The following is a 12425-nucleotide window of genomic DNA, read 5'->3' as shown; positions in this document are numbered from 1 at the left end:
TTGTTATTTTTTTATAACCAGTTTGATATCTAATCGATATTTCTTCCTTTTTCTCTGGACACATTTTCTTCTATTGACTTTGGTGACACAGTGGCTTTAATGGAGGAGGAAGAAAGAACGGAGAGAAAATAAAGGGAGGGAGGAAATAAATGTGATGCATAAATTGACTTGTTATATAAAACTGTCCACAACATGACGACTGGTGTCTGGTTAAAGTTTTATTAGTGGCAACCAAGAAGGTTGTTGAAGACATAAATGTTCAGAGAATTCAACCACTGACGTTTAACGAAAAATGGGACGAATGACCCGCTTATAAAAACATCGCAAAGACACTAAAACCTTCACACGAGCGGAGATCTCCGAAGGCGTCACCTCACTGACACGAATGTCTGCAGTTATACGATGAAAAGTGATCAAATGTAAAAAAAAAAAAAAACAGTTAAATTATCATTTCTGCAGATTTGAATTCCCTTCTACACACGGAAACAGTGATTCCTTGTTTGTTCATTTATTGATCTAAAAATACGAGAGTCAGCAGTTGGAGGAAAACAGTCGCGTCCGACAAAAATATCTGACCCTCGATCAAAGGTGAAGTTTGTCTTTGAATAGTTTTCGTTTGGTTTTTTTACATATAAATCTGCTATAGACGACAATGTAAATAATTCCAATAAATATGAAATCAGAACATCTAATACGGCCCAAACTTACTGAGTCAATCCAAAACAAACGTTTATTCTCAAATGAAATAAAACAAATCAACGATGAAAACGTCAAACTTAACATAAACGTGGAATAAAACTTGTGTGTAGAACGTTGACCCCTCACTGAACAACGCTGATTAAAAACTGACCCCTTCGGTACATTGTCTCCACTGTATGTGCAGGTTTTTCCCTGAAGGGGGTGAATTCTCCCAGGTAGCAGAAAAATAGGACATGACCTTAATAATAATAATAATAATAATAATAATGATAATGATAATGATAATTTGCAGTGGTTTGTTTTTGTTTGAAGATAGTGTGCTATGTACTGTAGTAATGTAATCGTATATTGCAGTATACTGTTTGTTGCGTTGTGTCTAAAGCTCCATTTATAAGCTTGTTCTGGAGCTTTTGACATTATCACATGGTCTTCATCAACAGACGGAGGTGAAGATAAAGACCATGTGATTCAGTCCAGGTAAAGGTTCCAGTCGAGGTAAAGAAAGACCCCGAGCGTGATTTTAGAATAATAACAATAAATCTCAGAAAATAAAAAACTAAAAAAAAAACAAGTAAAAAAGAAGTAAAAACCTGCACTGCAGTTTCTTTAATGACATAATATATATATTAGTAATGTGTCAAAGACACATGAAGGTAAGCTCTATATATATATATATATATATATATATATATATATATATATATATATATATATATATATTATATGAGTGAGTATCTTTAACGGTCACTGTTAATTGTTATTTTTTTATAACCAGTTTGATATCTAATCGATATTTCTTCCTTTGTCTCTGGACACATTTTCTTCTATTGACTTTGGTGACACAGTGGCTTTAATGGAGGAGGAAGAAAGAACGGAGAGAAAATAAAGGGAGGGAGGAAATAAATGTGATGCATAAATTGACTTGTTATATAAAACTGTCCACAACATGACGACTGGTGTCTGGTTAAAGTTTTATTAGTGGCAACCAAGAAGGTTGTTGAAGACATAAATGTTCAGAGAATTCAACCACTGACGCTAACTAAAAATGGGACGAATGACCGCTTATAAAAACATCGCAAAGACACTAAAACCTTCACACGAGCGGAGATCTCCGAAGGCGTCACCTCACTGACACGAATGTCTGCAGTTATACGATGAAAAGTGATCAAATGTAAAAAAAAAACAAAGTTAAATTATCATTTCTGCAGATTTGAATTCCCTTCTACACACGGAAACAGTGATTCCTTGTTTGTTCATTTATTGATCTAAAAATACGAGAGTCAGCAGTTGGAGGAAAACAGTCGCGTCCGACAAAAATATCTGACCCTCGATCAAAGGTGAAGTTTGTCTTTGAATAGTTTTCATTTGGTTTTTTTACATATAAATCTGCTATAGACGACAATGTAAATAATTCCAATAAATATGAAATCAGAACATCTAATACGTCCCAAACTTACTGAGTCAATCCAAAACAAACGTTTATTCTCAAATGAAATAAACAAATCAACGATGAAAACGTCAAACTTAACATAAACGTGGAATAAAACTTGTGTGTAGAACGTTGACCCCTCACTGAACAACGCTGATTAAAAACTGACCCCTTCGGTACATTGTCTCCACTGTATGTGCAGGTTTTTCCCTGAAGGGGGTGAATTCTCCCAGGTAGCAGAAAAATAGGACATGACCTTAATAATAATAATAATAATAATAATAATAATAATAATGATAATGATAATGATAATTTGCAGTGGTTTGTTTTTGTTTGAAGATAGTGTGCTATGAACTGTAGTAATGTAATCGTATATTGCAGTATACTGTTTGTTGCGTTGTGTCAAAAGCTCCATTTATAAGCTTGTTCTGGAGCTTTTGACATTATCACATGGTCTTCATCAACAGACGGAGGTGAAGATAAAGACCATGTGATTCAGTCCAGGTAAAGGTTCCAGTCGAGGTAAAGAAAGACCCCGAGCGTGATTTTAGAATAATAACAATAAATCTCAGAAAATAAAAAACTAAAAAAAAAACAAGTAAAAAAGAAGTAAAAACCTGCACTGCAGTTTCTTTAATGACATAATATATATATTAGTAATGTGTCAAAGACACATGAAGGTAAGCTCTATATATATATACCTATATATATATACGGTCACTGTTAATTGTTATTTTTTTATAACCAGTTTGATATCTAATCGATATTTCTTCCTTTTTCTCTGGACACATTTTCTTCTATTGACTTTGGTGACACAGTGGCTTTAATGCAGGAGGAAGAAAGAACGGAGAGAAAATAAAGGGAGGGAGGAAATAAATGTGATGCATAAATTGACTTGTTATATAAAACTGTCCAAAAGAGAGAGAGAAAGAAAAGACAAGAAAAGAGGGAAGAGAGTGAGGTAGAGAGACCACTGCTCCTCCCTCTCTCTCTCTCTCTCTCTCTCTCTCTCTATCTCTATTTCTCTATTTCTCTCTCTCCTCTCTCTCTCTCTATCTCTCCTCTCTCTCTCTCTCTCTCTCTCTATTTCTCTCCTCTCTCTCTCTCTCTATTTCTCTCTCTCTCTCTATTTCTCTCTCTCTCTCTCTCTCTCTATCTCTCCTCTCTCTCTCTCTCTCTCTCTATTTCTCTATTTCTCTCTCTCTCTCTCTCTCTCTCTCTCTCTCTCTCTGCTGCATTGCAGATGTGGTTCAGGATGGGCTGGGTCACTGGTCTCTGGTACAAACTGTACCTCAACACACGCATGTTACACTGCTGCAGAGAGAGAGGGTGTGTGTGTGTGTGTGTGTGTGTGTGTGTGTGTGTGTGTGTGTGTGTGTGTGTGTGTGTGTGTGGCACCTTCCTCTGTGATATGAAGAAGAGTGTGAAATACTCAACGCTCAGCAGATCCTGAAGCTCCAGCACATTTTCTACATGTGGGAGCCAGAGTCCTGGTTCAGGGTTTTCAAACCTGTAAAACCTGTGAGAACTTTGCTCCCCTGAAGCAGAACATCACATGTCGGCTCTTGTAGACGGACTCAGTTGTAAAGCTGAACCGTGCGGCTGCAACCAGCAGTTATCTTCATCATCATCTCATCACACAGTTCTCGTCTCTAGTACTTGACTGATTTTGGAAAGTGTCTCATTATTCCCTGAAACCCAAGAGAACATGTTCTGACGTCTGGTTCTGTCTGAGCAACAGTCAGAAACATAAAAGACGTTGAGTTCACCGTCAGAGAAAAGTCTGGAAACTGGCAAATATTCACACGTGAGACGCTGGAACACTGTTGCTAAACAGTGACCTAAACTGTTAATCAGTCATAAAAACTGCTGCCAGGCACTTGACAGACTATTCATGTCTGACAGTAGGGGCCCAACAGCAAACCTTTGCCCCGGCGCCCCTCCGGAGGTGAATCCGTTACCTGCACTTACCTCTGAATCAACCCTAGACCGGACCCGACAGTAGAAGACCTGACCTGTAACGGTGTCCGGGGACTGGGGGGGCCCACAGCGGCAGGACGACAACATAAAGGATTAAAAAAAGAATAAATTAAAAACAAGTCAGTCCTCTTAGTTCTCAGGAGATCGTCCTTCATCAGCTCTTCACATCTTCCGTCAGACTGTACTGGGAATTAACCATAACCGACTGGTTCCAAAGCAGCTGTTCCAGATGTTCCACATTCACACGTGTACAGTTTAGAGCTGCATTGACTCGTCAGTCAACAGAAAATATAAGACGACAAAACCGAATATTTTTAGGTTGTGGACCGTTGCTCAGACAAAACAAGCAAGTTGAAGACGTTACCATCAGCCCCGAGAAATTGTGAAGGCCATTTCTTTGGGCAATTTTTTAATAGTTCAGACTAAACGACCAATCGATTAATCAAGAAAATTAATTGGCAGATTAATTGACAACGGAATAATCACAAATTGCAGCTGTAGTAAAGTTAAACCACCTGGGGAACAGGGGCCGAATCTCCAAACCCCGTTTTGAAGTGGTTTCCCCCATTCGATGAAAAGGATTAAGACTTGGTATTTTACAGCACAGGTCCTCGGCTGCAGTCCCGGACGTGGTGGTTATGAGCTGCGGCCATCGGGTTGGACTGAGCGCAGAAATCATCAGGAATTATTTTCATTATCGATTAATCTGATTATTTTCTCGATTTATCATTTTGGCCACAAAGCGTCAGAAAACAGTGAAAGGGGCCTGCAGACTTTTTTTCCGAGAGATTCAGTACCTGTCCTGCAGCACGAGGACATAAAAACAGTGAAATGGTCATCAACGATCGACTGAGACTCCCTGGTGGTGAGTTCAAGAACACTCAGACATCTGAGATTCAAGACTTTTAAAGCACGAAACAGTTGAATTAACGGGAACTGCGTTCGCGGCGATAACGTCCGCTGATTGTCTTTCTTCAGGGTTCGATTCTCTGACAACACAACACTTCAGCTGCTGAGTCTGGAAGCTGAGATGTCGGAGCCTCCCCGAACGCAGCAGCGGATGAACAGTTTAAAGTGTCTGCAGGTTGATTTTAGTAGGAATGAAGTGAAACCTGAAAACCGGTGGAGGTGTCGCAGTAGATCGGCAGGAAGGGTTAACCACCACAGTGATGATGAGGAGGACGTGTGTGTGTGTGTGTGTGTGTGTGTGTGTGTGTGTGTGTGTGTGTGTGTGTGTGTTGTTCATCAGGAAGAATATAATTGGTTGCTGACTCAGCTGCAAACAGTCAGCAATGCTTATCACTGAGTGTGGGTTTATCACCACACACTCCTCTGTCTGTCAGCCTGATGACTCACACAGGGATTATACGTGTGTGTGCGTGTGTGTGAGAGGCACTCAGCTGATTCTGCATGTTGACCCGTATGAACGGGTCTAATCAGATCAGACTCTGCAGAGCTGCTCCAGTCGATGTTTCTATTTAGATCCACAGCGAATTAAAGTGTAGTCATAGAGCGCCTCTGCTACGGTGGCCCCTGAGGACTCCCGGAGCACTTCAGGTGTAGAAAGTCTGTTCGTAGTGTTTTTTTTTTTGGAGCCCCCCCCCTTATCGTTCGCGCCAGTTCTCTGCTGTGTGTTTTGTCCTCACTCCCATACTCTTGGTAGTGATGAGTGATGAGAGAGCGAGAGCCAGACTCTGAAGCTCTGCGGCGCTTCGTACCCTGTTTTTGCCTCTTCTTCTGTTTGTTCTGCAGAGAGGTCAAAGGTCAGAGAGGGCTTTGATGTGGCAGCTACAACACCTGGACTGTCGAATGAAGACCAGAGGGACAGACGGGAGAGACGTTTCCAAATGAGTAAAACAGAGACAGAGCAGGTTCAGACTGAGACGACTTAACTCGCCTCTTCCGTGGAGACGTGGCGTTCAACCTGCGATGGTCACTGGGCTGATGGGAAACGGTGTTTGTTAGAAGCTGCTGAAAGCAGTAACGTTAAACAGTGATATGAGAGGGTTATTAAACCTGCAGCCTCGCTTCCAGCTCTGAGAGGTTGAACGTAGACACGACGCTGCTTCGAGCTTCTATCCACACGCACACACCGATCCACACAAACGTTGCTAAAACAATAATACGGTTAATTTATTCAGCACTAATCCAACCAGCGATCACAGAGAGCTTCACAACGACAAGGATTCAAGAGAAAACAGAAAAACTGAATTCAAACAGACAAAATAAAACACCACACACACTCAAACGACCTCACATACATGCAGATGTTTTCCAGATGAAAACACTGTCGCGAGAAATCCTGACAAATAAAAGGGAGTTGGATTCGTAGTCATTTAGTAGTCAACAGCCTCAGACCTGAACCGGAAGTTCTGGTTCCACTTCACAGGCTTCAGAAAATATCCTGCTGTTTTTTTAAAGAGGCACAGTTCAACTGTTTGTAGTCACACACTGTCTCTCCGACACACACACACACACACACACTCTGTCTCTGCTGTATAAACACTGTGCAGCTTTAATGAGTCTCTGTTTGGTGACTCAGTCTGTCCGAGCTGAACCTTCAGAAACACGTCAGACTGTTCCCTCCTCAGACTCTGAGACCACAGACTGATCCAGACCAAGACCAAACCGGGGCTGATCCTGGTCTGGATCTGGTCTGGTCCTGGTCTCAGTATTTCAGTCTTAGTATGTACATTATATTTTTTGATTGTTTTAAATAGTCTCAAACAAAACTAGAAGTCTGCCTTCACTGAGTCAGACTCACTACTTCCTAAAATGAAGCTGTGAATAGTTTTCATTTCTCACTGAATTTCATCCAAAGTGCAGTAGAGAGAAAAAAACCTGAACCAGATCGGTATTTGCTGTGACCCCCCTTTACCTTTAAACCAGCACCAGGTCGTTCCAGCGTCTCGGAGAACCTGCCACGGTTCCTCTGTGGATTCAGTCCGTCTCGGTATCTTCTGTCTCCTCATGTGGTCCCAGACTAACTGCATGATGGTGCGTGTGTGTGTGTGTGTGTGTGTGTGTGTCTACAGGTGTGTTGTCGTCCTGCTGAATCCTCGGAAGAACAAACAGCATCACATCTTCAACAGCTCCAGGTAAAACCCCATCAGCCGATCAGCTCTCAGCTCAGAACTAATATAATCCATCTCTTCACTAAACTCACATCAGCACATAAACACACTGCTATAAAATTCTACATTTTTATTCTGGTGTGTTTTTGTGGCGTCTTACTGTTTGACTGGTGTGTGACCAGTTTCTTTCTCTTCTTCATCTTCAGTGTTTTTTCTCACTGAGTTTGTTTCATTCGTCCTAAAGAAACAAACAAAACACTCCGACAAAAACTATTATGTTGTTAGTCTGAAACGCCTACAGGTCAAACTGTCGATGTGAACTGTGTGACTGTATGAAAGCCAATCAGAAACAGGTATTTCCTGTCAAGTTGTCATGTGACCCCTCTGTCTGTTTCCAGGAAGGCCATCACCACCTTAGCGTTTTCTCCAGATGGGAAATATGTCGTTACAGGAGAGGTGAGTCTCGCTGCTGATTTCCTGCTGTTTGAACATCTGGATCCATCCCAGAGCCTCAGTCTGAGGCTGAGCGCTGCCTGGACCAGAGTGGCCCTGTGGCCTAGCGGTCTAAGGTTCCTACCATCTGATCCTTACACCTCAGGTTGGGTTCCAGCTGCCGGTCTGCAGTTCACTGCCTCACTAGGGCCACGGTTCCTGCCTGTGTCTGCTCTGTAAAACTGAGGAAAGCCCACAGACCCCCCCACAAACACATACTGTCTGGTGTGTGTGTGTGTTTGTGGGGGGGGGCAGAGGGTCCTCTCAGCATGACGTGAACTAGCTGTTACACTGATCACAGGCCAGTTGACTCTGCTGCTGTTGTCACTGAATGCTCCCCTCCTGTCAAAACCAAGCTGAGCAGCAAAATGTAAAACACGTTCCATGAGAATCGTCCAAAACGGCTCGTGACTTTAATTTATTTGAATTTAACTTGGCAGTGGTGGAAATGCACTTCCCCTTGCCTGAAAGCCTGAGAGGAAGAATGCGGGGTGAAAAAGTCCCCAGGGTGTGGAGGTGGGATGTGACTGAGCCCAGATCAGTTTATTAATGGAGATGCAGTGATGGATCACACCTGCCTCTTTTCCCGTGTCTCTGTTGTCTTTCATCTTTTCCAGTGTTGTTGTTGTTGTTTCTTATTTTTATTCACAGGTTGATTTTTTTCTCTTATTTTTTGTTCATGTGCATAAGTCTCCATATGTTTGGGGCTTCAGGTAACGATTATTTTCATTATTGATGAATCTGCTGATTATTTTTGCGATTTATTTCTTTTTTTTAGTCGATAAAATGAGAAAAAGCCGATGACGGACTTCTCAGTGTGTCGTGTTCGGACGTCTGGTTTAGATCCAGTTTAGCAACAGAAACACAGAAAAACCGAACGTGGTGACGTCAGCTGAACCAGGAAATAGTGATTCATCAGTTATCAATTCAGTAGATTATTTTTCTATTGATCAATCAATCAACTAATCGATTAATAGACGAATCGTTTCAGCAGAAATATTGTTGCACAAAAACTGATGCTAGTGGACGTTTAGAAATGTAGTTCATATGTCCCCCCCCCCCCCAGAGTGGTCACATGCCGGCGGTCCGGGTGTGGGAGGTGTCAGAGCGTCTTCAGGTCTCTGAGCTGCAGGAACATAAATATGGCGTCTCCTGTGTGGCGTTTTCTCCAAACGGAAAATACATCGTCAGCGTGGGATACCAACACGACATGATGGTCAACGTGTGGAACTGGAAGGTACCTGAGCGACTGACACCAGGGGAAAGTAACTGCGTACTTTTACTCAAGTAGCGTACGACTTGTACTTTACTTGAGTATTTCTGTTTTATTCTGCTTTATACTTGTACCTCATTACATCTCAGAAGCTGCACTACATGTGTTTAATAGCTTGAGTCGGACGTAAGATATATTCCATTGTTCGACATTAAACCGACCAAGAGTTTATAACATAAAACAAATGATCTCCAACCCAACGTCAGATCATTTATGTATTTGCACAGAAACAACAGTTATTTTAAAAGGCGTGATGCCCCTCCCTCGTGGGGGGTCGGCGGCTGATGTAGTTCACCTGGGCCTTCCGGACCATAGGAGCCGGCCCGTGTGCTCGCGCTCTCTCGGCGCCGCTTCCACGGCGAACGTTGCCCATCTCCTCACCCTCTCAGGTTATTTGTGTCAGGTTTAGTCGTAATAAATCCTTGTTGAGTAAAACCTCTGTGTGGACTGAGCCAGTCTGGGACAGGTGGGATTTATACACAGTCACATATGGATAGAAAGAGCTCTCCCAATTTATTAACGATGAAATGATATATAACGGTGTGACCCTCACAGGAACCGTTACTTTTCCATCGAGTACCTTCACCTTCCTGATTATACTTCACATAGTTCTGCTTCAGTAACATTCTCGCCGCAGGACTTTTGCTTGTAGTGGAGTATTGGTCCAGTACTTTTACTGAAGTACAGGACCCGAGCGCTTCCTCCACCGCTGCCGACTGATGAACCTCTCCACAGCTGCGCAGTCGTGTGCAGCCGTTGTTCAGCAGATTCGGTCAGAGGTCCGTACTCGGCGTAAACGGAGTCAGGTCACACCTGCCGGACTGACGATATCAAGACAGCAGGTTGTTCGTTCCGTCCGTGTCTGAGTCTGACTGGACTTTTCTTCCGTTTGCTGTCACAACAGCAGAAAAACACATGGACAGGCGTCGCTTAAAGGAGCCGGCCACTGGATCAGTCAGGCTTTATGTTAAAGGGCTGCTGCCGCTGCTGTTTTCCTGCAAAGTTGAATAAAGTTGGAAGAAAGTAAAATGTAAAAGTTATTTGTCAGTGAAAAATGAAAAGGCCCTGAACTACTCCAACCCTAGCCCTTCACCTCGATGCAGTTCGGTCTGAAACAGTCAGGGGAGTTTGGGTTTTACCCGCGAGCTGCGGTCGGATGGGAGCTGTGAGGGAAATCTTCCGTGTTTAGTCGAGCCAGTGAACTTATAGAGCGTGTTTAAAAACAACACGTCATTATCATGTGATCTGGGAGTGTTGTTTTCAGACACTGTGTTTTGTATGAGACCGGATACTGTTAATGATAAATACGCGTTTGGTATTTTGTGATGAAAACAGACGTTCCTGTGGTTGAGGAGACATTTGTATTAGGATTAGCAGGACGTAGATCTGAAAGCTGCTGGGGAACCTGGACTCAGTGTGGATCACATTTAGATCAGATTTGAAGTCAGACGGTAGGATCCCATTAACTCCCCTTTCTTTTTCTTTTCATACATAAATTGGGCCAAAATGAGGCGTTGAAGGCACAGTTACATGTTTGCAGCCTCCCCCTTCATTTATTTATTCTTATCCTTATTCATTTATCTACACATATGTATCTGTGCAGAGAGGTTTAACCGAGTGTAAATATATTCAACCATATACGTAAATTAGGTGCACGCATGAGTAGGAATAGTGATGATCACTTCATGACCCATGTGCTTCACAGCCAAACGTTTGTCTACCTGCTGACGGATGCTGTCGTTGTGTGTCTGTTTATCAGAAAAACGTGGTCGTTGCAGCCAATAAAGTCTCCAGCAAAGTGACGGCCGTCTCCTTCTCAGACGACAGCTCGTACTTCGTTACTGCCGGCAACCGCCACGTCAAGTTCTGGTACCTGGACCACGCCAAGACCTCCAAGGTTCACCTGTCCACCGGTCTGCTGTTGATCAGAACGTACGGCACGACGACGATCGTGTGTAATAATCATGCTGTGTGTGTCCAGGTGAACGCCACTGTCCCTCTGCTGGGGCGTTCAGGGCTGCTGGGAGAGCTCAGGAATAACTTCTTCAGCGATGTGGCGTGCGGGCGGGGCCGCCAGGCCTCCTCCACCTTCTGCATCACCTCCTCGGGTCTGCTGTGCGAGTTCAACGACCGACGACTCCTCGACAAGTGGGTGGAGCTCCGGGTGAGTCGGAGATTGTCGCTGACGGTCGCAGCTCTCCGTGATAGAGAGACTCTGTCTGTCAGGAATGTTCAATCCACGCCTGGTTTTGTGTCTGTGGAACTTCCCCAGAGCCTAGAAAAGCGAGATCCGTGCGTGTGACATCCAAATGTAAAGTCTGTGGGCCGAGCGGGAGAAACACAACCGAACAACACTGAGGTAGACCCCGGGGCTAAGAACTCTTCTGGTCTTCATTCAGATGAGTGAGCGGGGGCCATCTTTGAGTCTGGTATCCAGTCGTTATAGTTCATCCATGGTTCTGCTCTGTGCAGAACAACTTACTGTTGATTCTGTCTGTCCTGACCAGGCAGTTTGATTTATAAGGCACATTTCACTACAGGGAAACTGTGTGATTTACAGTAACGCACAAACAGCAGCAAGTACAACACAGACAACGACACAACATGAAAACACACACACACACACGATTACTAAGCAGAACCCTGAAAACCCACAGGATCTTTTAGAATCAGTTGTGACAGGTCTCAGGTCAGCCGGTACATTGTTAAAGAGAACCAGAGACCACATCCACGAGACCGGGATCTTGTTCTACACAAATACACCGGGGAGCCAAACCACTCAGGGCTTTATCTCTAACGCTCAGATTTCACCACCGAATCGTTTTTATGTCGAAAACACCCGCAGCACAGACAGTATATATGATGGATTTTGGCCAGACAGTCTTCATCTGTTTAGAACGATCCATGACCGGCCAAACACGCAGCACGAAGCAGGTAAAGGAGGATGAGTGGGGCTTTAAAGACGAAGGCTACAGTATGAACAGACACTCACAGTGTTTTTCTAATAAAACCTGGTAACTGGATCCTGGCGCTTCATCCAGCAGACATTTCCAGTCCGGCCTCAGTACGACAACGACTTATTGCAGTGTCCTTCGGAAACGCTGCCGTTCCCCTCCATCTTTAACCACAGCCAGTAACCTTCCGCCTCTGGCTGAGCTCGCAAATGTCAGCCACCTGAGTTCAGCAGCAGAACTCTGAAAAAAGCCACCGCGGCTCAACAGACACAGTACTGAAGGAGTCACATGCAAGAGCGCTTTTTCTACCATTATGCGACTGTAGCTTCCTCCAGACTCTGCTGGAAGTTCGATATTTGTTAAATGCTCGATGATTTTAATATTTCACTCTGTAAATCTGCTCTAACGTAAAGTTCCTCTGCTTCTTCCTCTGCTTCCTGTGCAGAGAGTCGATTCTGCCTCAGTAAGTCCTCATCTCACCCGGACTCAGTCGCTTCAGCCTCAGACTCGCATGCTTAATCCCG

General features: G+C 43.6%; 1 protein-coding gene across 1 annotated transcript in view; it reads left to right on the top strand.

The window, feature by feature from the left end:
• mapkbp1 (mitogen-activated protein kinase binding protein 1) overlaps positions 1-12425 on the top strand; it is a 46789-nt gene that overhangs the window by 10996 nt on the left and 23368 nt on the right. Inside the window, exons 3-7 of the mRNA XM_040137453.1 lie at positions 7144-7206; positions 7581-7638; positions 8741-8911; positions 10707-10844; positions 10929-11111. Coding sequence (XP_039993387.1) covers positions 7144-7206; positions 7581-7638; positions 8741-8911; positions 10707-10844; positions 10929-11111 — 613 coding nt within the window. The remainder of the gene's footprint in view (positions 1-7143; positions 7207-7580; positions 7639-8740; positions 8912-10706; positions 10845-10928; positions 11112-12425) is intronic.

The sequence above is a fragment of the Xiphias gladius genome, chromosome 10 (genome assembly GCF_016859285.1).
Source record: "Xiphias gladius isolate SHS-SW01 ecotype Sanya breed wild chromosome 10, ASM1685928v1, whole genome shotgun sequence".
NCBI lineage: Eukaryota > Metazoa > Chordata > Actinopteri > Istiophoriformes > Xiphiidae > Xiphias > Xiphias gladius.
The sequence above is the reverse complement of the archived record's forward strand: the minus strand, read 5'-3'. Positions and strand labels throughout refer to the sequence as shown.